The sequence below is a fragment of the Acartia tonsa genome, chromosome 11 (genome assembly GCF_053477335.1).
Source record: "Acartia tonsa isolate MP-2025a chromosome 11, ASM5347733v1, whole genome shotgun sequence".
NCBI lineage: Eukaryota > Metazoa > Arthropoda > Copepoda > Calanoida > Acartiidae > Acartia > Acartia tonsa.
Window position 1 is genome coordinate 24,793,126 of NC_137270.1, and position 26,844 is coordinate 24,819,969.

General features: G+C 34.2%; 1 protein-coding gene and 1 long non-coding RNA gene across 2 annotated transcripts; both read right to left on the reverse strand.

Moving 5' to 3' along the window:
- Window positions 1-270: 270 nt before the first annotated feature.
- On the reverse strand, window positions 271-2,855 carry LOC145332583 (uncharacterized). Its single transcript, XR_013884216.1, has 5 exons — window positions 2,787-2,855; window positions 2,408-2,458; window positions 1,581-1,632; window positions 617-681; window positions 271-363 (listed from the first exon to the last, which is right to left on the reverse strand). It is a non-coding gene; the product is annotated as an uncharacterized LOC145332583 (long non-coding RNA).
- A 4,018-nt stretch (window positions 2,856-6,873) lies between these two features.
- Window positions 6,874-26,009, reverse strand: LOC145332162 (uncharacterized). Its single transcript, XM_080177115.1, has 18 exons — window positions 25,824-26,009; window positions 25,172-25,259; window positions 24,295-24,380; window positions 23,792-23,834; window positions 23,296-23,350; window positions 22,817-22,868; window positions 21,660-21,736; window positions 20,863-20,921; window positions 19,036-19,071; window positions 13,864-13,912; window positions 13,044-13,166; window positions 12,382-12,479; window positions 11,881-11,917; window positions 10,768-10,873; window positions 10,338-10,386; window positions 9,811-9,868; window positions 8,518-8,577; window positions 6,874-7,849 (listed from the first exon to the last, which is right to left on the reverse strand). Exons 1-18 carry the CDS (start codon window positions 25,975-25,977, stop codon window positions 7,478-7,480), a joined length of 1,602 nt encoding a protein of 533 aa, XP_080033241.1. The 5' UTR covers window positions 25,978-26,009; the 3' UTR covers window positions 6,874-7,477.
- Between the last annotated feature and the right edge of the window lie 835 nt (window positions 26,010-26,844).

A 26,844-nucleotide genomic window follows, 5' to 3' on the forward strand; every position in this document is an offset into this window, starting at 1 on the left:
CATTGTACTTTGTTTTCCTAGGAATCATTATTTAAAGGATCAGATCAATCGCATAATTATATCTCATAAAAAAGATTCCCGGCAAAAAAGGTTAAAAATGAATATTTTAAAATGGACGCACAGATATTCTGGTACCTAACTATTACAAGAATTACAATTCAAAATTTGAAATCGATAGGACATTTTTAACATGCTTAAATTAGCGAAAAGAGGAAGGAATTATAGAAAAGCTTCGGTTATAAAAAGGTTTAGTGAAGTGTTTATATAAATTTTAATAACTAATGAATATTATTGTACATTTTATTATAAATAGAATTTTAAACCACGAAAGAATATCAGATCAACATTTCAATATTCCTCATCCTAAAATATTTTATGATAAAAAATATTAAAAATGATTTTATATATTTAGAATTTTTTGTCTGAAGCTTCGCGCAAGTCCTGTGATATTTTTTAACTATTCTATTTTCAGTTTTTAAGGGGTGGTTTAAAGCTTTTTTTTATATCTTTTCACAAATGAGGGTGGATATAAATATAAAATATTGTCCATTTAAATGTATTATAGACCTACTGACAACAAGACTTACAAAGTAGCCTTACAATAAACAAAACTAACCCCAGGACCACATGTTTCAATCTCAAATTTGTCATCCAATTTTTCTTTCTCTGGGCTCAATCTTTCTTAAAGCAAAATTTGAACAATTTTTTTTTAATGGATATAGGATATACCTAGAAAAATTTTCGTCAATTTAGGTTGCTAACATGGAACTCATTTATTGGTTAGTTCGTTCATCAAATAGAAGGGGAGGGTATGAGGTAAAGGGGGGTATTGTTATTTTGGCCAGCTACGAGTTTTACTTTATTGGAGAACTGAAAGGACGTATAAGGGGGGGGGGGACTTGGAAGTGAAAAGGGGTGATTTTAATATTATCCCAAAAACAAATTTGGGGAATAGTTCCTTTCGTGGCAACGCCCCTTAAGGTGCAATTTGTCGTATTTTTAAAATGACTTTTTATAAGTTATTTTAGGTTAGGTTAGGTTATATTTGGTCATGTGATTGCCCCACAGGGGTATGTAATTGGCACTGTAGGGTTAGAGCCCCCCACAGGGGCTAGAAATAAGAGAAAAGCTACTGTGAAAAATACGAAGAATCGCCCCTTAAGGTGCGTTTCCACGAAAGGGACTATACCCCAAATTTGTTATGTTTCATACTTATTACTTATTAGTAGAGCAGGATATCTAAGACATGTCTGTATGTCACTCCGTCATAAAGTGTTAAAGTTTACTAGGTTTCGTGATTTTTACATATTTGGGTAGGTAGATTGTGCTAAAATTCCGGAAAAGTGTGAGTTTTAAGGCTTAAATACAAAATTTATGTTAACTTAAAAAAGAATTTAGTTATTTTCAATAAGGAATACACATATTTAGTGAATATTATCGTTCTACTACTGTTTTTAAGCCTTAAAACTCACACCTTTACGCATTTTAGCACAACTTACCTCCCCCTTTGTTACTTTTCAACAAAGTTGTCACGCTGCGCTAATTATGGACACAAATGCCCAGGTTATTTGTAGAATTACCTAGGTTTGATATTGGATTGGCTAGTTGATCATTAAATAAATCATTTTCACTCTAATAATTAATTTATTAGAAATTCATTAATTGAAATATTTCATATCAAATCTTCACGAAAAATTACCAATTCTTAAATACCAATGATCTTAAAGGATAAGACAATGAACGCAAAATTATTGTATATTCCCCGAATGATAGTAAACAAATTACCCCTACTGTAAACAAGAATTATTGGTTGAAAAGTTTGGAGACTGCTAGATTGAATTTACTAATCAAGATTTGATAAAATTACTCAAAGTTATTAAAACAAAGATTGCGAGAAGGTGTTTATAAAACTTTGGGTACCAGTATGAAAGAAAGTTACCAATTGGTACTTTTTCTAAAAATCAATAAATATTATATTGCAAATACAATTTAAGTTAATTAATTTTGACCAATAGGATAGGGGGATTGGAAACTATCTGAGCTCTAATTGGTTGAATGATGTACGACACTTAAGCTTCTCCAATCAGAGCGCAGATTGTTTTCAACCCACCAATCACAGATGTCAAAATTAATTAATTTAAATTGTATTTGCGCTTTTAGATAAAGAATTATACAAAAACGAATTTTTAAAAAAATCCTTAAAATTTGCAGATGTCAAATCTATTTATATACATTAAAATTCTTTCCAACTTATATAGCTTAATATATACCAAATAAATGCCTTCCATTACAGAGCTGGAAGGTGCTTACCATCACTTGCTTTCATTCTTACATAGTCCCCTTTAATTTCTAAATATTCATCACTTGCTCTCATTCTTACATAGTCCCCTTTAATTTCTAAATATTCCTGTGGTATAATGTTTAGATTCGAACCAGTGTCAAACAAATTTCCTTCCATCTAAAATTTATTTACATTAAAACAATTCCAGTGGTAATATTGCCATTAAAAAACATAACATTTTCAATAAAAGAAAATTAAAATGTTTAAATAAAATTTAATTTTATTAATGACTTGCAGTTACGCCCCTAGGGGCCTATAGGGGCATTTCAAAGAGGAAGTGAGGTCGACCCACCATTTTCAATTTGAGTTCAAAAAGAGAAGAAAAAAAATATCTTAATGTATACTATATATATTTATACTTCTCTACGAAAAATGAAGTTTTAGCAGTTAGTGAGATTTCTCGGTACAAACATCAATAGACATCATATTTATCAGTCAACTTTACCTTTAATTTAAAACTTTCTACATTTATTACCATTAATATAATAATCACTCCTCTGGTTAACATTATTATATTTCTAAAGAAGGTGTATCAACTTTTTTTTTATAGCTAGCCGGTTCTTTTAGTAAGTAGTAGATGTAAAATTTTTCATAGAATTCAGATATGCAATCGGTTTTTTTGTAGACCTCTTATTTTTTAAGTAATTTAAGTTTTTTAAAAAAATAATTAAGTCGGTTTTAAGGTACTAAAACGCAACAAAATAAAAGAAGAAAATGGCCAGTAAGAACAAAAATAGTAAGATCTTTAATTTGACACCTTACTTTTAAAATTCTGTTGAGTAATTATTGAAAAAATCTATTTTTTTAACCTCGGTTTAATAAAAACTTTAGACCTAAATATTTTCTCAAACAGACATAAAAAACATGGGTTCATATATACCTTTAGAATCAGAAAAATATTACGAATCCATTGTAAGCAAAATTGAAAAAAAGTAAAAAAATAAAAAATTAAACAAATGGCCAATTGTATTTTTTGTTCAGGCAACACTATCGTCTTCCCTTTTTTACCCCCTCTTTACCCCCTCTTTACCCCCTTCCCATTTTTATACTCAATTCAAGAATTAAGACGTTGCCTGTACAATATAATATGATATTTTCATATAATTCCTTTTATTGTAGTTTATATACTATATTGTAAACTTTTTTTTTCAATTTTGCTTACAATGAATTCGTAATATTTTTCTGATTCTAAAGGTATATATGAACCCATATTTTTTTACCTTTGAAATAATAAAATTAAGTTCAAAGTTTTTATTCTCGTGGGTTTAAAAAAATCGATTTTTTCAATAATTACCTGACAGAATTGAAAAAGTAAGGTGTCAAATTAAAGATCTTACTATTTTTGTTCATAATGGCCATTTTCTTTCTTTTTTTTGTTGCATTTTAGTACCTTAAAATCGACTTAATTTTTTTTTTTTAAACTTAAATTACTTAAAAAATAAGAGGTCTACAAAAAAAACCGTAGCCGTAGTCGTGGCTGTACTCGTATCCATAGTCGTAGCCGTAGCCACTGCCAGTGCTGCAAATAAAACATGGATTTTTAAATGTTTATTATTATTATTTTTTTCTTCTTATTTATACTGAAAATTCAAAAAGTGCTTTGATTTAAAGATCGCTTATAGTCGTGGCCACGCGTAGCCAATTTGATTTAATGATCAGTATTAGGTTAGTGGCTGTACCTATGGCCACGGCTACGGCAACGACTACACATTTAAAGATCCAGCTCTGTAGATAAAAGTTATTAGTGGAAAAGTTTATACACTTCTATTTTTTTCCAACCTATCTTTAATGTAATATAAACCCCGAACCACTTCATTATGCAATCTACATTTTCCTGGATATTTTGTCTAAGGTAGTCCATAAGTGTACAGCTTTACAGTACATTGTTTCTATTTGTTAAAGCAACACGTATGATAAAAGAAAAAGATTCTTTTGAAAAATGAAAAACAGTTTCAGGTAGATTTTAATGATTTTTCTAAATAAGAAATAATTGAAAAAAGAAATTCTATCCTTATCACTTTAGAGGACAGCTGCTGACCCCCCAGTCTTATGGATGAAGCTAAATACATGTTAAAGATAAAAATTACCTTGAAAAGTATACAAAAATGTTTTTTGATGTGTTAAAAAAATCCATTTTAAAATCTTGATTTTGAGGATGATGGCCTTTAAGATGCTCTTACTAAATGAGCTAAATGTTATCTAAGTACATGACCATTACAACAACTTGTCTATTAACCTATGTACCATTTTTTGTAGTCATAGCAGCCTCCAGTGGAGCCTCTCAACATGAAATATAACCATTATCTAAAATCTACATTATTTACTTTATGAATTTTAGTAATTAAAATTGCAATTTTTTCTTTTTTATTATTGCTTGGCTGGAGGCTGCTATGACTACAAAAATTGGACCATAGTTCAATATATAAGTTTTCTTCAAGTTTGATAACATTTAGCTCACCATCACCACCAGTAAGAGCATATAAAAGGCCATCATCCTCAAAATCAAGATTTTAAAATGGATTATTTTAACACATCAAAAAACATTTTTGTATACTTTTCAGGCAAATTTTTATTTTTTACATGTATTTAGCTTCATCCATAAGACTGGGGGTCAGCAGCTGTCCTCTAAAGTGATAGGGATAGAATTTCTTTTTTTCAATTATTTCTTATTTAGAAAAATCAATAAAATCTACCTTAAACTGTTTTTCATTATAATTAATGCATAAATCCCTTAAAAAATTGTTATTTTATCAGAATTAATTTTTAAAAGTGGAGAAAAGGGCAAAACAAACGTTTTCTCATTGATTTTCTTTTGATTTGCATAATGAAGTGGATCGGTAAAAAATACAAAAATATATTTAGATTTTGATTGAAATATAAGCATTTTACTTTAAACAGAATCTTTTTCTTTTATCATACGTGTTGCTTTAACAAATAGAAACAATGTACTGTAAAGCTGTACACTTATGGTCTACCGTAGACAAAATATCCAGGAAAATGTAGATTGCATAATGAAGTGGTTCGGGGTTTAGTAAGATTTTTAAGTCTGAAGCTTTAGAGATCAATAACTGCTGAACAGATTTAGTTCTCTAATACTGAGATGGTTTAGACTATTTTATTATTTAGATTTAATTCTTGTCTATAATACAAAGTAGCTTGATGTCTGTACGTCCCTCCGTCTGAAGCTTAAGATCTCGGCAACCACTAAACCGATCGGATTCTACTCTTCAGGGAATATACCTACTGGTCCTGTGGAGGGTTTAAGCTATTTTTTTGAGGGGTGGGACACCCCCAACCCCCCCAAAAATGAAAATTTCCCCCCCAATTTTTTTTTTTTTTTTTTGCAGAAGATTTCCTTGGTCCTTTTTTTTGCAGAAGATTTCCTTGGTCCTTTTTTTATGCAGAAGATTTCCTTGGTCATTTTACGAATTTCACCTAAATTTTTTATCACCTCTTGGGGCAAAGCCCCTAGAGGCTAGGGGCGAAGCCGCTAGTATTATATAAAGTAGTAAGGTTTTTTTATTGTAGCTTAAGATTTCGATAACTACTGAACCGATTGAGTTCCCTATCTTATAAAAAGAGTCCTATAGGTCCCTGGAAGGTTTTAGGCTATTTAATGTTTATATTTTTGTTAGACTTTCCTTATTCCTTCGAATACAGAGCTTCTAGATGCTATGAGCGCAGCCACTAGTTTTAAATACAAAAGTAGATTTCTTTCTTATTGTACACAACGAATATACACTAGTTAAAGAGGAGCTACACTACTTCACTCATAAAAATTGTTTTACTATGACAATAAATGTATGAAATATGTTGTAACTATTGATGTTTTATTAATGAAATTTGAGAAACTACTAATCATATTTGGTGTAAAAATTAAAGATAATTCATAAATCGTGCATGAAAACTTATTTAATCTTGACGTACTATTCATTCAGAGAGACAGCTGTTTATTACACTGGTCCCCAAAGTTTTATAATAACGTTTTCTTATTGTTTGACAACTTTCGATACTCTAATTAATTTTGATTTTTTTATCCACTAAGTTAAGTGTTCAAACGTTGCAACGTTGGGGGTAATTTTGTGTATCATCTTTGGGGATGTACATCAATTTATCGGCCATTGTCGTATCCCTTTAGATCCCTGTGTATTATTTTCAAAAGAAATAGGATGTTTCCCTTTCTTTGTCTGTCTGTTTGTCTTTCTCTGTCTATCTCGGTATGTTTGTCAGTCATTAAGTACCAAAAATTCAGAGAGGGGACAATGAGCTGTTTATTACACTAGTCCAAAAAGTTTTATACTAACTTTGGGGACTCTGGTGAATTTTGATTGGTTGGAACAAGTTGAGTTTTCAAACGTTTTATTTATATATTGTAATCTAGAAAGGGGTTAATTTTGTGCACATCATTGAGGATGTACATCAATTTATCGGTCATTGTCTTATCCCTTTAGATCCCTGACAAAAAATACTACTTTCATATTCCACACAGTAAACTCAAAAAAGCCTAGGGTTAAAAAAAATACCTATAATATATATATAACTTTATTGTTTTAACTTTAATACAATACAGATCTAATGTAAATATATAAACTAATACAATTTATTTTGTATGATATTGTATAATTATTAAGCTATATAAGTTGGAAAGAATTTCAATGTATATAATAGATTTGAAATCTGCATACAATTTTAAGGGTCTTTTATAAAATTCGTTTTTTGTATAATTCTTTATCTAAAAGCGCAAATACAATTTAAGTTAATTAATTTTGACATCTGTGATTGGTGGGTTCTAAAAAGTCTGCGCTCTGATGGAGAAGCCTAAGTTTTGTACATCATTCAACCAATTAGAGCGCAGGTAGTTTCCAATCCACCTATCCTATTGGTCAAAATTAATTAACTTAAATTGTATTTGCGATTTTAAATAAAGAATTTTATAAAAAACGAATTTTATAAAAAAAAATCCTTAAAATTTTATGCAGATTTCAAATCTATTATATACATTAAAATTCTTTCCAACTTATATAGCTTAATAATTATATCTAAACTCATCACTATATCTTATCAGATTTTAGAATTATATTCTTTTAAAATTAATCTAGAGCTTTAAAATTGGGGGTTTTACTATACATAAATATTCTAAGGTGAATAAGGAGGGGGATCATAAGGCATTGATTGATTGATTGTTACTTCTGATTGATTGCTGCTACTAGTGCTAGCCTGTGATTGGCTACTCTGTCTTTGCGCATTTTCTGATTGGCTACCACTGCCGCTTGATCTTATTATTGATTGATTGATGAGCGGGAAATGCCGCGTTGCCAATGGATATGTAAAGCGCCATCTACTCTGCACAGAAGGAACTGCCATGCTGTCTGTTTGCGATTCGTTGTTGTTCGTATTCAGATTCCTTTGGTTTTCATTGTTGTTGTTGATATTGCTGTCATTGTTATTAACATAACCATTATTGTTAAATCCTCTAGATGTACTTGGTCTTGAACAGTCACAAACATCCTTAAAAATAAAGTTGTAATAATTTGTCTGTAGTAACGCAGCTGCTCTATAACTAAGGCACTTGCGCAGTATAAGAACTTCTGGCATACAGTCACAAAAATTGATAATATGAAGCTTTACAAAGTGTCTAAAAAAATCAACCATGTGACGTCATAAAAATGAGGGATGTGAGGAGAAGTGGGAAAGAAAACCCCTAAAAAAGAGATACATAATCCCTAATTTTTATGACAACACATGGCTATTTTTTTTAGACATTTTGTAAAGCTTCGATAATATTTATACTCTACAATTTATTTGTCTGTTCATCCATCAGTCAGTCCGTAACACTATTGGGGACCTATTATTTTCTAGGCTGCTATTCAATATAAGAGGCTAAATATTTGTTTGAAGATTCCCCACACCAATGAGCCTTCAGTTTATGATTTACTTGGTCTGTCGGTTTGTCTGTCATACTAAAAAAATATAAATATTTGTCCGAATTTTTTTGTGCTTGGCCACTTGGATGTTGCCATTCTTGTTAATTTTACACACTAAGAAAATGTTATTGTAGAAAGGTTACTTAAAATCAGAGAAAATCACATGCTTTAAAAAGCGTTAACGGCTGACAGATTGACGGAAGGACAGACATAAAGAATTATAGAGAAGCTTCACTTCTAAAAAGGAATAACCTGAGTTTGGGATGTATTACTTCTATCTATTGTTGCACTTTCTTCCGTAACTTCGTTATCCTAAATTTTAATTAGTTCACAATTTTTAAAATTCCCAAAGGTAGAAAAATGGAAATAGATTTGTTAGTCATTTATAAAAGCGAAGATTTTTGAAAATTAAGGTAGGTCCGAATGTATTTCCATAAAGGTTATCTCTAATTGTTCATTTAAGCATGTTAGAGTTGTTCTATAAATTTAAAACTTTAAACAAAATAGAATTGCTTAAATACAGTATCTTTTAAGTACATACAATAGAGATAATCTAGAGACACACTCTCTGAAACAGCCAATGGCATAGTAGAAGAACAATCCGGCCATGTTATTGGTTGAATTGTGTACATATTTTAAGCACAAAAGAAAGTATTTTTTTATTTCGTTCGCATTATGAGTCAGCTATAAATAGTCACATTTCTTTGGATAAATCTTTGCTTGGGTAAACATTGTACTGAGCCCTGGAAAATAACATTATAATTATAGTGCAATGAAATCTAGTTCATTTTGGTTCATATGATTTATTGTTCATCATTATAGAAATAAACCACAAAATTATGTAACTAATTAACTTACGCACTTACAATAATTTCTATTATATGAAGATAAGAATAAAATGAAAAATTTATTTTTTATGCATTGGAATAACAATTTTTGCAAAAGTCTTTAGCCTATGTCTGTAATGAATACTGTCTGAACAAGAAAGACAACATCCAAAAAAGCGGTGCTTTAAAATTAGATGGTAGGACTAGCAAATATTAACACTAATTGAGCAGAATGAGAATTTATAGGTAAAAACAAAATTGCTGAAAAACAAGAATCAATAAAACTGCTTCTTAATTTGATATGGCATTTAAAAGAAAAAATTTGCTATAAATAAATTGCTTATCTGCATATACTTTATATGTATGCTTTAGCAAAGGAATTGTTATTTAGACTGGCTATTTCATCAGTCACAAGAATACATCCTACTTTAGGGATTGATGGTGGGGGAACTCAGCCCTTCAATTTTATTTACAGTTTTAAAAGGAAAAGGATTTTTTTATAGTTGGAACTGAGTTTTTACTTAGAAGATGACCTTTCCTTCCCAATAATGGCTTTAACCCTTTCCTAGGCCTATAGGAAGCTTCACTGTAAAGGAGAACCATATCGGTTTAGCAGCTAGTGAGATCCTTCACTACAGACAAGAATCAAACTTACTACTTATTATTGCTTGCTACTTATGTACATATTTATCCTTGTTTAATTATAGAACTAACTAACATGATGAGTATAAGCAGGGGGTGGCTCCAATTCTTCATTATCTGTTTCATCTCTTCCACCTATTTTGATGCATAATACATACATTTATTATTGTATAATAGCTGCTCTATAACTACGTCACTTGGCTGCGCCACTAGAAACATCTAGGGCCCGGGGATGGTAGAGTGCAATAAATCAACCCTACATTTTCAATTTTGATTTTATAACAAAACAGTGAAAATAATGAGTTTGAGTTGAGGATTTTTCCAGAACGATTTCCACCCCTAAAAGTTTTTACCTTTACAGGATATATAAAAGAGCATTATTTAAAAGGAGACCAATGTTGGTCATTTGGTTAGCCAGATCCTTTCCTTCACATTGACAGACACTGATTGCCTTTGGAAACAAAAGTGCCATAGTGTTATATTAGGATAAAAAATATTTCCAATGTAGCTGGAAAGTATTATTAATCATTTATTATTTCTTTTATTTGACCAAGTCCAATAACAGAAGCCTAATTGATCTATATGTTATCAATGACTGTATTTCCTGGAGAAATTTCATCATCTGAACTATCATACTGGAAGGCTAAATTGACCTGAAAATTATAGTTGTCAACGAGAATTTATGAATTTCAGGTATAGTTCTTTGAATGAAGCTAGGGAACCTTCAACTCTCCACCTTTTTTTTATTTTCATCTCTTATGTTTTATGAATTTTAGGTATAGTTCTTTGAATGAAGCTAGTAAACCCCCAACTTTCAACCTTTTTTTTATTTTCATCTCTTAATTTCTATGAATTTCATTTATTGTTCCTTGAATGAAGCTAGGTAACCCCCAACTCTCCACTTTATTTTTTTTTCTTCAACTCTTAGGTTTTACAAATTTCAGGTATAGTTCCTTGAATGAAGCAAGAGAACACCCAACTCTTCACCTTTATAGTTGGTCAAACCCATTTTTAAAATTATCATACAACTATTCCTGTTTCATGGCATCATCATAGGTTGGTGGGGCATTGACAGGTCTCTCTGGAGGTCCTGCAGCTGCCAGCTCTGCCTGCTGCTGCTCCATCAATTCTCTCAATAACTAGATAAGTAAGTTACAAATAGATATATAAATAGAAGGATAGATTCCAAGTTTTTCTGAAAGTCCATCAGATGCCTGAACTGCTGATTGAGTAACTAGTAAAATAAGTTGAAAAATAGAGATTCCAGGTCTTTCAGCTAATTGAATAATTTTCTCAATAGTAGACAGATAGAAAAAAACATATTGATAGGCTTTTTAGTAACTCACAGTAACTGACAGTAAGAGAAAAAAATTTCCCAGGCCTAAGACTAACTGCTCCTAAACATCCCAATAAAATGTATAAATTTAGTGAAAAAAAAACGAAAATCTGGAGCGCTTTTTGAGAAAAAGCCAAAAAAACTTCTATTAGTGATATATGTGAAAAAAACAGTTAACAATTAATTGCATTTTAATGTTATTATGTCGCCTTAGTTTTTTATATTTCAGAAACAGTTTAGTATTAAGTCAGAATAAAAAATATATGGTTGTAGTTCAAAATTATGCCACTAAATGTCTCAATCTAGGTTTGATTTAGATGAATTCAGGTACAAACAACGATTTTGCAACTTTTTCTATGCATGTTTTTTTAAAATATATATCACAATTTAGCAATCCTCATACAAATTTCAATGAAAAAAAACATCTAATTTATAAAATTATTGAAATGTGTTTCAACCACCAACTTGAAAACTTCAAATTTTTTTCTCTTACTATCGCTTGGAGTGAACTGTGAACTGCCAGCCTTGCTTGTAAGTTAGATCATTTGATAGATTGAGGGATAGGTAGAATATAGATCTACGCATAGATCAACGGATAGATTGAAGAATAATTTGAGGGAGAGATCGAAGCAAATACAAAAGGCCTGCTAAAGCCCAATATATGGGCTGTGTTAAAAAGCCAAGGACTTATAAGAAGGGCCAAACCAAGCATTTCTGAAACAGCTGATACAATATCAGCTCTTGCCACAAGGGCCTACTTTGTATGTTCTTTTTTAATCCAAACTGTTTATGATGTATGCCAGAACTTACCCTTGAAGTCATAGTATAATCACTTCTTCCACAAAACCTGCAAAAAACATAAATTTAAATACTTTTATATATTTTTAAAAGTTACTTAAAGACTTCAATAATAAAAAGATATGTTAGATTTTAACTCCAATTCCATAAAACATTTAGCCAAGCTGAAACCAAAAATAATAATTATGAGAACACAGACAATAACATTATATACCTGAGCATAATACATTTAGCCAAGCTGATACCAACAATAATAATTATGAGCACACAGACAATAACATTATATACCTGAGCATAATACATTTAGCCAAGCTGAAACCAACAATAATAATTATGAGAACACAGACAATAAGATTAATATACCTGAGCATAATACATTTAGCCAAGCTGAAACCAATAATAATAATTATGAGATCACAGACAATAAGATTAATATACCTGAGCATAATACATTTAGCCAAGCTGAAACCAACAATAATAATTATGAGAACACAGACAATAAGATTAATATACCTGAGCATAATACATTTAGCCAAGCTGAAACCAACAATGACAATGATGAGAATACAGACAACATACAATAAGATCTGCACTGCATAATGTAAATCATCCTTAAATACAACATATAACATATAATAGGTATTGGGCCACTCTCCTATTTTTGTGAGGAATTTAAAGCCATGAGAATAAGAAGTATGAATTGGTATAGAGTTCCATGGATTTTATGGTTGGGGATTTAGGTTGCTAATATACTCCTTAGATAGGAAATAGTCAATACATTCCTCTCTCATTTCTCATTAAGGAATGCGATGGGATAAAGCTATAAGGGGAAGGGGGGGGGGATTGTTATATTAGCCAGCTGGGAGAAACATTTTATTGGGATATTCAAGAATCTCTCACAATCTCCAGATATACTATATTAAAGCTGGATAAATGCAGAAGAAGGAGCAGCTAAAAGCCATGGACAGATCAGTTCTGGACATATCAGAACCTAGACCCTTGAAGTAATCAATATGTTAGGCTTTAAAAGAAGCTATTATTTCTAAATATTTTTTCTTGTGTCTGTATGACTGACTATTAAACTTATTTTGCTCTTCACATCTTTTATAATGAACTTTTTCTAGCTTTTAACTGCTGTGGGTTATTGTGGACATAATGTTTTTAGTTAAACTTACAATTGGGTAGCAAACTTCATCTGAATTTGGTATTTGTGGTTCCCCACAATTGGGCAGCCCGTCACAGGTTAAATCAAAGGAAATACAGTGTTTCATGCTTTTGGAGTTTTTCTTCAACAAATCCTAAAATATTGCATATATACTATATAGTGGGAAAAACCCTAATCATGTATAGGAGATAAGTTACTCAAGGCTAGGGGCGAAGCCACTAGAATTGTAAAATAAATGTAAATTATTTGCCTCTACATACAGGTGTTTTAACTTTAGAAAATATCTATAGATTATAAACTTTTTATTGTGACCTTGGGTTTTAGAATCAACACAACAATTAACATTTGAAATAATCTTAGATAAAATTTGCTCTTGCTAAATTGTTGTACTTTTTGCTAGAACTCTGGGAATGAATTCATTTCCCATTGTCCTTTCCCAATATCTATGAAAAGGCCCATATACTAAAGTAGTAAACAGAACCCAATATAACTTAACTTCTTATAATAAAGTAACGGGATGTGTGTTTGTCTGTACCGAAATAAAAATGCCGCCCTGCGGACCAATTTGCAATTAGCTAAAAACAAAACTAACACCATCTTGCGGCGAAAAAAATATTTTTGGTAAAAACTGATTTTAAAATAGATTGAAAAGAAACATTTTTTTGTGTCACTAGAGGCCTCTAGTAATACAGTAATAAACAAACAAGCAAATATTACCTACCCCCAACTCTATTATTTTCAATTTATTTCAAAAAAAAGAAAGGGGGGGGGGGGGGGGGTTAATGCTTAACAAGTTGTTTTGTGAGAAAGTGCCTAAATATTTAACTTACATCATCTTCATTTCCACATTCCCACCATTTGATTCCAGGCATGTGGTAACTGCAAATAAGCAACATTTATATTACAGTGTCCTGGATTAGAAAAATCATGTTAAAATTTTGGCTCCCAGCCAAAATATGGTTGATTTGTGGTATTCGGCAGCCGTGAGCCATGTTCTATGGCAACCCTGACCTTGGTTCGGAGAAGGGCCGAGGGCCCTCCCCCGAGTACTGGGGAAGGGGTCAGCCTGACCCCTCCCTATGCTTTAAAATTAATGATAGATTTTGACAGCCTTATTATGGTTAAGCTGTATTGTTTGGTTCCCCCACCCTTTCCAGGGATGGGGGATCATTATTGCCCAATCTGATTATTGTATATGTATTTATATTGATTCTACTTTATGATCACTTATTCCAATCTGTGCATTTATTGTTTGTTGTATATAACTTTAGTAAACCTTAGACCCTGAATAAAGGAACATCTGAATAGACTCTGTTTATTATTTAGTGATTGCTAGAGAAGCGTAGCTTCTCTATAATATATGTGTCCACGTCTGTTCGCACTGCCGTAGTCATTTGAACTCGGGTGTTTGCCATTTAACCTAGGCGGATACCACAACTTTTGGTGACAGCTGTGTGAGATTACGGCAAACCACAAGTGTAGAGCAGACGCGCAGCTGAGGCTAAGGTACTCCCAGCAGTGAAACTGGCAAAACTGACACAAGCAACCTGAATTACCCACCCTGGATAGCAAGGTCTAACTCTGTATCCGGCAGTTGTGGAAGCAAAACCTAGCGAAAAGACCACTGAGTGTGGCAGAACCCGAGCTGCGGAGAGTAGCGATATCGGACGAGAGACTGCGGAGAGCAGCGAAACTTGACGGAGAACCGCGAAGAGCGCCGAAATCTAACGGAGGATTGAGCGCTCAAGGGCTGAAACAGGCCTGCGGACGATCTGAAACAGGCCAAATAATTGCAAACGGCTGAAAATAGGCCAACATTTACTGCAAAAGATAGCAGGATCCGAACCCACGGCGCTGCAGGACGGGACATTCCCTGCCGCCACCAACCGGATTCGGACCCACGGCGCTGCAGGACGGGACATTCCCTGCCGCCGACTGGCTGAAACAAGCAAAATAGCTGCGAGCTGTGAGCGAAAATACGAGTGTAGTGTACCAAGCAGAAGAAAAACTACGTCAACTCCAAGTATCCTGAGAGGCTACAGCGCAGCCACCCATTGAGAAAAACAGATATTATATCAGATTTTATGGATTACCACCCTGGTGTGAAAGCTGAACAATAGATTTATGGGCAGGGCTTGGTAAACAAATTTGTTGTGTATTGTGATAAAGCCAAAAATAGAACCTAGATGTAAGATAACAATGCATTGGTAAACAATCTGACCCCAAACCTACAGCACGACAAATACACCCCCTTATCCCAACGGAAGGGGAGGGGCCCACCATAAATTGAAGCAAATACAATTGAGGTGACATAAGAATAAGCCAAGGATTAAGGAAGAAGCACAATTACCTCACCACCCAGTCACCTCAAACCTGCAGCACCCCCCTCCCCATCGGGGGAAGGACGGCTTTACCCCGTCCCCTCACGCACTCCCCTTTCTCCCCACACTTGGATAAGTCCGTCCATCGTGCGGAGATAGCGACCGGGAGAACGGAGCGCACTTCACGGGTTGCGCAGCGGAGCTCGGGACGCAACGAAAATTCAACGGACAAAGGAGATAAAGCGGACCAATGAGAGAGCAGATTGAGGGATAGATGCGCGTTTTACCTGTGTGCGCAATCTGACGGCGCGTAGGCGCGTTGCAAGGAAAGGAGATTTCACGCACACACACACACACAGGAGAGGAGCTACTCTATAGCATACAACAGAGATATTTTTAGAAAAAAAAGATTTGCAAGCTCCTCCCTCCTATCTACAGTGTGATAAGGAAAACCAAATCAGTTCCTGACAGCAGTTCAGACCCTCAACAACTCTCTACACCTACCAGCCTACCTTAAAGCTTAGAAGCTAGTGACAAGTATCCTAGTGTACACCTATTTTAGATCTTTGTAGTTCAAACTACCAACCAAGTGATAAACGGTATTGGCTGCTAGGATAGAAGCCATAAGTGTAAACCGCCTATAGTATTGACTTAAAAACTTAGTGTCCCGCCGCTGAACCTTTGACCCGATGGAGCAGCCACAAGCGCAAGGAGGCGACCAGCTCCAAGGATGGCTCCAGGACGATCCCCAGCCGGCTCCAGCCGAGTACCGCAAGCTGATGTTGAGTAACCTGCCGGAGTACCGAGGACCGCCCAAGCAGTCCTGGAACTCCCACATCCGGAGGCTGGAGATGTCATGGGCGGCCTACCGTGTACCCCCCCATGACACACTGAACCGCCGCAACGCCCTTTTACTATCCCTGGCGGGGCAAGCGGCGGAGATGGCCTCTCATCTGTTTGGAGAGGCAGGCCAAGCCTTGACATACGAACAAGTCAAGGCCGAGTGTGAAATGTTATTTCGTCCAGCCTATGAGTCTCAGACCCTGAAGCAAGCCTTCAGAGACTACAGGCAACACTCGATGGAGCCTATACAAGCCTACATATCCACCAAGTGTGCGCTGTACTGGGAGGCCTACAGCCACGAAGACTTGGAGTTACTGATAGATGAACTTAACCGCGGCATCCGCAATGCCAATGTGAAACGCGTTATGATGGGACATGAGATCGCCTCGGTACCTGAGTACACGAGGCGAGCCATGATCACCAAGCAGCTGAAGGAGGGTGTGTGCCTAGTGGACGCCACCGACGGGCTCACGGGATCGGCCAGCGTCCAGTTGCCCCAGTACGATGAGTCGGAGCCAATGGAGATTGGCGCCTTGGCTCCGGGTCTCCACCAGATGGGGAAGGTTGCACCAGACGACAAGATTCCAGGCCGCTGCTACCGCTGCCATGGGAAGGGCCACCGAATCAGAGATTGTCTACGCATATGGAGGTCAGCCTAGAAGAGCGACGCACCCAGCCACGCCGTGACCGTCCTGCCAAATGTGAACGTTGCCATTACGCAGGCCATACGGCAGCCGAGTGCAAGGCTGACTGGGACCAGGTAGCCGGCAGGAGACGTGTAGCTGACAAGGGCGCTCACTCAGGGAAGCCCAGCCGGGTAGCCAACATGGAAGGGAGCGCGCCCCCAGCAACACTCCAGCAAGCAGCCGCCCCCAGCGCTGTGGGCCAATCAGAAGGAATGCCGCAGTTTGGGACTATCCCAGCCAGGATCAACGTGCTGGGAGGAGCGGCTGAACCCAACCGGGTTGGCCTGGGCTTCAGCCTCAACCACTTGGGACCGGAGCTCGTGCAGCCAACCAACATTGCGGAGCCAGAAGTCCTGCGGCCTCTACCATTCAGCCTCAACATGATGGGGCCTGCCAGACTTAGTCCCCCCAGCAAGAGCGGAGGGGCGCTACCCAGCGCCACCGAGACGGTGTACGGGGAGGCCCTGGCGGCCGCCGAGCGGGAGAGGCGAGAGGCGCTAGCCAGCGCATCTGAGTCGATGTATGGGGCGCCATCCGGCGTCGCCAGCCTGACCCCTCCCTATGCTTTAAAATTAATGATTTTGACAGCCTTATTATGGTTAAGCTGTATTGTTTGGTTCCCCCACCCTTTCCAGGGATGGGGGATCATTATTGCCCAATCTGATTATTGTATATGTATTTATATTGATTCTGCTTTATGATCACTTATTCCAATCTGTGCATTTATTGTTTGTTGTATATAACTTTAGTAAACCTTAGACCCTGAATAAAGGAACATCTGAATAGACTCTGTTTATTATTTAGTGATTGCTAGAGAAGCGTAGCTTCTCTATAATATATGTGTCCACGTCTGTTCGCACTGCCGTAGTCATTTGAACTCGGGTGTTTGCCATTTAACCTAGGCGGATACCACAGATTTATGCAAAAAAAATGACCCATGCAAAATATTTTTTCTGTAATGCAAAAATTGCGACGGTGCAAGCACTTTGAAATTTTGAGGCCCCTCTTATGGAGGTCAAAAATTCATTGCATCAGAACTATTGCTTCATGAAGGCCTTGAGGAGTAGAATCAGGAAACTTTGTCCGTTTCAAAATATCTTGTTCCTAGCCTTCATAGAACAAGATACTTTACTGATTTTACTCCTCAAGGCCTTCATGAAGCCATAGTTCTGATGCAATGAATTTTTAAAGAGGGGCCTTAAAATTTCAAAGTGCTTGAACCATCACAATTTTTGCATTACAGAAAAAAATATTTTGCATGGGTCGTTTTTTGCATAAATCAACCATATTTTGGCTTAGGGCCAAAATTCTAACAAAAATTTTCTAATCCGGGACACTGTAATGTATATATTTCCATTAAGATCTTAAAAGGTCAGACTGTTTAGTTAGTTTATCATTAGTTGTAAAGGAGGAACTGCAGCTGCTTGTAGTAAGCTGCCAAATCTAGAGTTTTATATCAGTTACATACTCTATTAATCAACTGCCAAAACCAAATGAATCTGCAAACGGTCAAAGTGAACTATTGAGCAAATGATATATTGTCCTAAAAAGGAAAATAAGAAAGAGAAAAAAAAAGAAATAAAAATAGAAAATAGAAAAATGATTAAAAACCACGAAACCTTTTTCTTTTATTGAATGTACGGAACACCAGTCGAAGAATACTTATTTCTCGCATCGTATTATAAACAGCTTTCCGAGGATATAAAATGCACCTTCGAAACCTCGGGGCTAAAAAACTGGTTTCAATCTTATGATTGTATATTTTTATATTTGTAGAAAACTGGATATAATACGATGCTAGACACAGTTTTTTATACGGATTCCGGATTCGAATGAATATGAGAAAGTTGCATAATGGTTACTCGTTGTTCTCCAAACAAGGATGACAACATCCATAAAAACGAAGCTCTAAAATGAGAAGGAAGGGCAAACGAACAATAACTTTGTAAAGTGTCAAAACTTAATGAACAAACATTAATTTCCAAGTCTAAACGAAATTGTACATAAATTTGTTGCAAAAATAGCAGTTGTGCCAATCACATTTCCCCCTAGAGAAAGTAAATTACAGAGTAACTTTACTTTTAAAAAAAAATATTGTATTCATGAGGTTATTTTACTGTTAGAAAAGTTAAAAGAATTATTATTAGTGTACCTTATTATTGAACAAGCATTTGTCTCTGTAACTAGTCTAAAATATTTAAATATTATTAGTTATTGTTGTATTTTTCTGACAATGCGGACGGACAACTACTTAAAGAGTAGCCTAGTATAGCACCACTGAGCCAAATCATGCTTAATAAATTGCATGGTTATATGGTTAAACGCTCTTCAGTTAACTAACACTTTGATTGCACCGCGTTTGCCTAAAAATCTTAACTGTCCATGGTAATTAGTTGTGCCTGTTTAGAGCCAAGGCATTCTGCCTACTCTATTTATGTCGCGCACCTGATAGACCAGAGCTGGATCTAAGTGGTGAGCCAGATCGGGTTGAGCCAACTTTCCACCAATGAGAGTACAGCATTTTATGAAATGCCGCGCTGTGATTGGCTGAAATTTGGCTTACCCCGATCTGGCTCACCACTAAAATGATTTAAAGATCCAGCTCAGTAGTAGGAACCAATTTAAACGTCTTTAGTTTGACGTGGTGTTTGGCCGATATTCGAACCTATCACCTTCCAGACAACGAGCAGTTGCTGGTTAGTTATAGAGTAGCTGCGCTGCTTAAAAAACCTTCACACATTTACATAAATAGCAGCGGTGTCCTAAAACTGTATATTCTGAGATAACAATTTTTATTGAACGTTTAATAAAAATAGCAACACAAAAAAAAACATTTTTATTTAAGTCACGTTACTTTTAAATATTTTTTTTTCAAACAACTCAATATTATCTCCATTCAAAATCTAAGTATTTTGCTAGCTCTCTTTCTTTAGAACGAGCGGCTACGCCCCTATAGGCCCTTGTAAGTCGACGACCCCACCCCATTTGAAATATCAAATTTTAAACAAAAAAGAACAGAAATTGCATTTTTTCAGGCGATTTATCTAAGGAGGGTGGTGTTACCATCCCCGAAAATAGATATAAACCTTTAAAGATGCTATTAGCAGCTAAAGGAGAGTCATATTGGTTCAGCGGTTACTTTTTAGATATCCAAATACATATATGTTGCTTGCTGTATTAGAGTTTTTTCACCTAAATATTTTTTTGTAGTAAATTCTTAATCGACCAAAAAAATTACTATTTATATTCTAGAATTATATATTGTTTACTTTTTAAATAAACAAAATTTTTTATTATTATTATTATTGTTTGAATTCCCGTGCAATAAATTTTTAAACATTAAAGTAAATACCTAGATAGAAAGATAACAAGAATGACAACATACACAAGTTGCTAAACACCAAAATCATGGAATGGAGCAGATGTTAGGATGTCATGACAAAAAAGAGAGAGAGAGAATATGAAAATTGTACACACTAGATGCGCATATTTCATAGGAATCATCACTGAAAAGTTTAGTTGTATGTCTTCAATGACAGAACACAGTGGAACACAGTAATAGTGTCTGACTGATTATGACGTAACAAAAAAATTAGCCAATGAGAGGCCACTATAAATTTTACCATCGGTCAATAACGGCCTCTCATTGGCTAATTTTTTTTGTTACGTCATAATCAGTCAGACACTATTACTGTGTTCAACACAGTGAATTATATGACAAGTGTGAGAAAAAATACCCCCTATCAATATAGGTAAAAGTTTTCATTTTATTACTCGTGGAAAATTGTCTGTTATACAATGCTATACATTATTCTTAGTATGGCTGAGAATTCAGCGGATATTAATCGGAATCGAAGCCATACTGGGAAAGTGCTTTACACAAAGTGACAATTAACTCACTAGTCTTTTTGTTATAAAATGAATTATATTGAACATAATCGTTCTAGTTCTAATTCTAGTAGGATATTCAAAAAATTACCCATAAGCAGTAACCATAAAGTAAACATCTTCAAGGTGTTTTAAGTTCAGGAAATCAATCTAAATAATAATCATATATTTTTCAACTAGTTTATTTTCATTATTGTTATGGGGTCGGTCATGCACGACGAAGACCAACCTGCATTACTTTTGTGTCACTTTTGATTCCTGTGACGTCATAAATGAGGAAGATAAGAGGAGAAGTGGGAAAGAAAACCCCTAAAAAAGAGATGGAGAATATGACGTCAAAAGTGGGGCAAACGTAATGCAGTCTGGTCTTCGTCGTCATGCACTATTTATACCAATAACATTGTCGGAAGATTTTAAAAGTGAAAAAATATAGGATTATATAAAGTAGTAAGCTTTTTTGTCTTAAGTTAAAGATCTCGAAAATTGCTGTTACAAAGGGGTTGTTGGGTTTGGCTTTAGGCTATTTTCTGGACCTTTTTAACTCTTCCTAGTTGCTACAGATGTTGAGACTTGTGTTGTTAGGTAAAGAACCAAGCTAAAAGTAATTTTACTGAATAACAGTCATGGGATGGATGAACTTACGGACAGACCATAGTTTCTGTGCTAGAAAAGTTACTATTTATATAATACAGGAGGGTGTGATTTCTCTCACCCCCCCCCCCTCCTTTATTTCTTATTTGGTTCATTACTTGAGGTAAGGTTAGGTTATTTTAGTACTGGGTAGCCCTGCAGGGTTAGTCCCCCTCCCCCCAGAGTGGTTAGGAATGGGGGAAAATCCCCCACCCCCACCATTTTTTTTTTTATTTATTTTGCACAACAGCCACTCACCTTTAATGCAACTTGTTTCTCTGTGTCTGAATTGCTGTAATCTGTGGTCGATATCGTTACATCATCAAAATTATTTTCTAAAATATTCAAGAACAATCAAGAATGACAATATAGATAAGTAGCGAACCAACATAATCATTTATGTCTAAAGTGGGTTAACGAACAGATGTTCACTGGTCATAAAAAAAACTATATGCAAAAAAGGGAAATAGCGAAACCTTTCTTTTTAAGTTTAACTATATTTTTTAAAGACCGACGACTAACATACATAGTACATTATATAATTGAGATCAACTGAAAATTGATTGCCTATTTCTTCCCTAATTTCCGAATTTGTACAACAGAAAACCCAACTATTGCAATTGCTATTTTCAGCTACTTTGGTCAAAGGGAAAAGTAATATATTGTATAAAACGGTTTATACATTATACATGCAAAATTTTAATTTTTCAAATTTTGACATTTTTTTGGAAGCTTGAATCTTTTTTAGCTAGTAGTAAATATTGAGATAGGACGCGGAAACTAGGTACACTTTCGGCAACTAAAATTAAGTTTATCTTCTAAATAACAGCCGAGAAAATTAAGTTTCCCTTAAATGTTTTCTACCTACAGGCGGACAAATTGGATTTTTAAAAGCGAAGCTTTTCTATAATTAGGGTCGGTCCGTCTGTCCGTCCGATAGCTTTTTCGTTAATTTAGGCATGTTAGATTTGTCCTATGGATTTAAAACTCTGCCTGGTGATTCCTGTAGTAGTTAGGTACGATTTATCATAAACATTAAACATGTTGATTTTTCACATTGATTTTTAAGACAACGAGTATAATATTATAGGCTAAACGATTCTATAATTAAGTCCTAAAAATGTAAGTATGTCCATAAACATTATACTGTATCAAGCAGTTTTTCAACAAATTTACTTACAATTTTGCTTCGACTCTTATACATTTATATTATGATTATTCAGTGTTAATGTCCTCTTGTCCTACCGCTTCAGTGTTTCGCTTTTATGGATGTCATCCTTGTTCTAATTTTAGTGCGCAATAAGAATCACTAATATGAATATTTGTATCTTATCGTATTAAATTTAAATTTTTAATTTTTAAATTTTCTAAATCCGTCAATAAAGACAAATTTCTATGTAAATTTAAAATCAAACCTCCTTCAAACGGAAGATCAATTATGTCTGTAAATGATTTCACAATTTCAAACTAAAAATAATAAAAATATCATAAAGGGAAAAGTAGGTTGCGGGTAAAATCCAAAAAGGTTGTGTGTTTTAAGTTAAAAACAGTAGTAGAACGATAAAAATTTATGTTATTTTTTTTTTAAATTGTTGTCTATAGTTCTTTTCAATAAGAACTACACATATTTAGTGAATATTATCATTCTAATACTAATTTTAAGCCTTAAAACACACACTTTTACGGATTTTACTCGCCACCTACTTTTCCCTTTATGGGTTGTTGCGGACAGTAAAATGAAAAAATCATAAGAATAATTTCGGTTTGCTAGCTTCAAGTGGACGAAGGCCCGGGCCACATTATTTCATAATTCGTAGGAAATTGTCTAAAATAAAAATAAAAATTGTTTTTTCAGCACGGCTGAGAATCGAGTTAAAATCTATCCTATACTTACTGGTTGATCATCAAACTGAATATAAACATCAATTTTCGAAGAAAAATCCAACGGGCTGAAAAAAGAACAATATTAATTACCAGCTGGTACGCCCCCTTGAGGCCTCGAGGGGCACTCCAAGGAAAAGTGCCCCTGTAAAAGAGAACCATATCGGTTCAGCGGTTTAATTAACAGCCTTTTTTGCTACTAACGGCTTTGCCTCTAGATGCCTCTAGGGACGTTTTTGGTGGAGGAGGGGGTCATACAGCAACTCAGAGGCACTTTAAAATATTTTTTTTTGTATTTTTGGTGACTTCTCTTGGTAAGAGGGAGGGGGGGTCGTGATATCCTCCCCCCCCCCCCCCAAAGTTATAAACCTTCCCAGGACTTCTAAGAGGCTACATTGTTTTGTAAGTGTTCGGTACAGACAAACACACAGACATGCATACAGAATCCTGTTACTTTTTATAAGGAAATTCTAAAATATTTTTAGAAACACAATTTTGTTTTTATTTACCTGACTAAATCGTGGTGAAATTGTATAATATTGAATGTTAGTCCTAAATAAAAGACAATATAAACAAGGATGACAACATCTTTATAAGTAGCAGAGCATAAAAGATCATGGATGGACGGACAAAGTTAGTCAAAGAGGAGATATGCAGTGGTCTTAATTTAAGATTATATATGAATAAAAAATCATGAAAACTTTTACAAGTAAGTTAAATACTTAACAATTTTAACATAAAAAACAACAGTCTATCTCAAATGGCAGTCGAGAAAATTAGCGTTATGGACTGAAAGACTAAATAGTGGAGGCAATGACAAAGTCTAACACAGATAGATAGATAAATAGATAGATAGATAGATAGATACATAGATAGATAGATAGATAGATAGATAGATAGATAGATAGTTAGATAGATAGATAGATAACTAGATAGATAGATAAATAGATAGATAGATAGATAGATAGATAGATAGATAGATAGTTAGATAGATAGATAGATAGATAGATACCTGGTTGAAAAAGTGAACTGTTAGCAGATGAAGTATGAAAAACAATGGATATGTTATCAGGTTCATGCTTGGTAAAAGGATAAAACTCCTTTTTTTTAAATACACATTCTAATAACATTGCTTTTGTATTGGACACTTTTAACTATTGACATGGGGTGCTGACACTTCTACCACTAGCAAAAGTACAACCGTGTTTTTGACTAAATGTTGGTGCATTTTAGTCAATATCGTTTTTTGCTGTATTTTTGACAATATTTTTACCCACTGTCAAAATTATACCATTAACTCTGTCATAAACACAGTTTATTTTTATTTTCACACCCATGAAATTCAATGAAGCTGTCAAAAATACACCTATTTTTTATTATTTATTTATCTTAATACATATTTACTTTCTAGTTAATTATAGTATATTAAGTTAAGTAACATCCACCATTCAACCAACTTTATCACGCAACCAACATAGCAGTAGTAGGTACCATTTTAATATCTATAGTATGAAACAGTGAGGTCCAGACTTGAACTCGACAGCAAGCAGACACGCTAACATTTACATTAATGCTGCGGGTTATCCATATTGGATGCTATTTTTTTAGTCAGGGATCTAAAGGGATAAGACATTATGGAAACAAATTGATGTACATCCCCACAAAAAATTACCCCATCTGTAGATTAAAACAAGAGGTTGAAACGTTTGAACACTCAACTTAACTTAATAAACCAACAAATCAAAATTCATTAAAAGACCCCAAAGTTGTTAAACCATCGAATAAGAAAGGTTATTGTAAAACTTTGGGAACAAGAGTAAAGAACAGAATATTGTCCCCTATCTCTCCCTGATTTTTAGTAGCAGACGCTAGAGTTTAAGTGTATTTTTTCCTGGTTGCTATTTTCTATTTTTTCTCCCCTTAGCTTATAGAAGGCTAAACTAGCCTCATTATCCATGGCAGACGGGTCCAATTCAACTGAAAATACGATTATTAATTTAAGCATATAGATGTATATTCCAGACAACTAACTTTATTAAGGACCCTTTAGCTAGCAGACAAAAAAATGATTTCAATAACGTTTCTTTCTCTATTATGTGTAATTTAATTTTCTTTGTTATTGCAATAATTTATCTATGTCCTTAGGTTATTATCAGTTTTTAAAGATCAATAGAAATCTTTAAACCATTTTAGTCAACATTTTGCCTGTTGTTCTCTTGAATTGACTTCAACAATTTTATATGTAAAAACACAAGATTAAAATTTTACATATTATCAGCTGATTTTCAAAGACCCAATACAAAATCAGGACAGGGTCTTTGCCTTATAGAGAATGTTACATATACATTTTTGTGTTGGGGGGGGGGGGATTTATTCCTATGAGAGATTTTTCTGTTGGGGGACGGTATTACCCTCCCACAAAATACTTATAAACAATCTCAGAATCTGCAATGTTAAGCAAAATCTTTCGGTAAAGACAGATAGACACTCACACATACAAACATACATCCTGTTACTTTTATATAATGTTGTCTCACTTACTTGGTTTGCTCGGATGATTTGGTAGTGGCAAAAATTTTCCAGCTCTCAGCGCTCTGTCAAAATCAAAACCTTTCACAAAATCCGTCAAAAACAACATGAAACATATTTTAAAAATATTTTTGTTTTTCATAAGATTTATTTTTTTAAATATCATTTTTATCGTAGTTATAACTTTTTTCGTTGCTTAATATGATAAAACTAGTTGAGTTGTATGTTAATTGCAATTTATTTTTTCAAATTTCTAAAGATAAGAAATTTCAATACTTTAAGCTGTTAAAGCATACATACATAAAACTTACTTATTACATATAGAATGTGTGACAAGGACAATTGTGTTGATTACTATCGCAGCAATTAAAGATTTAAAATAAAAGTATATTTTATATGATTTTCTTAAATGTTATAATCCTTATAATAAAGTAACAGGATGTCTCTTTGTCTGTTTTTTTGTACCGAAGGATCTCGCTAACTGCTGAACCGATCAGGTTCTCCTTTACAGTATAGCTTCTCATAGGTACTGGGAAGGAACTATTTTGGGGGAAGGTACCACTACCCTCCCAAAGGAAATCTCTACTAGAAAAAAATTCCCCCTCAAAAAAAAGTTCTAAACAATTAGTTCGCCGGATTTAAATACTATTTATATATTTAATCTATTTAAAGGCTAATTTTGACTCAGATTTTCATATAAAATTAGGTTTCTTTAACATTAAAAGTCAAGTAACAAAATGTTTTCATATATCGCATTTTCATCAAAAAGGAACATTTGTAATGATTATTATAGGTAATTTTAGGTTGGTTAAAGGTTTACATAGCCCCGGAGGGATAGTTTACCATAGAGACAAACCCTGTAGTCGTTAGAAATATATTCTTGAGGGAACAGGGTCAAGAAATACACCTAAGTGAAACCCTAATATGGAATAGACTTTTTAAAAATATCAATATTATTTTTGTTCGACTTTTGAAAAACTAAAATATGTTAACACGATTTGAAGATTTAGGGAGATTATCCAAAACATAAGCT

Coding starts and splice junctions, on each gene's coding strand:
- LOC145332162 (XM_080177115.1), bottom strand. CDS start 25,977: ATGATATTTAAAAAAATAAATCTTATGAAAAACAAAAATATTTTTAAA. Junction 23,835..24,294: donor CAGTTCACTTTTTCAACCAG/GTATCTATCTAT, acceptor TCTTTTATTTAG/GACTAACATTCAATATTATA. Junction 11,918..12,381: donor GCTAAATGTATTATGCTCAG/GTATATTAATCT, acceptor TGTTTTTTGCAG/GTTTTGTGGAAGAAGTGATT.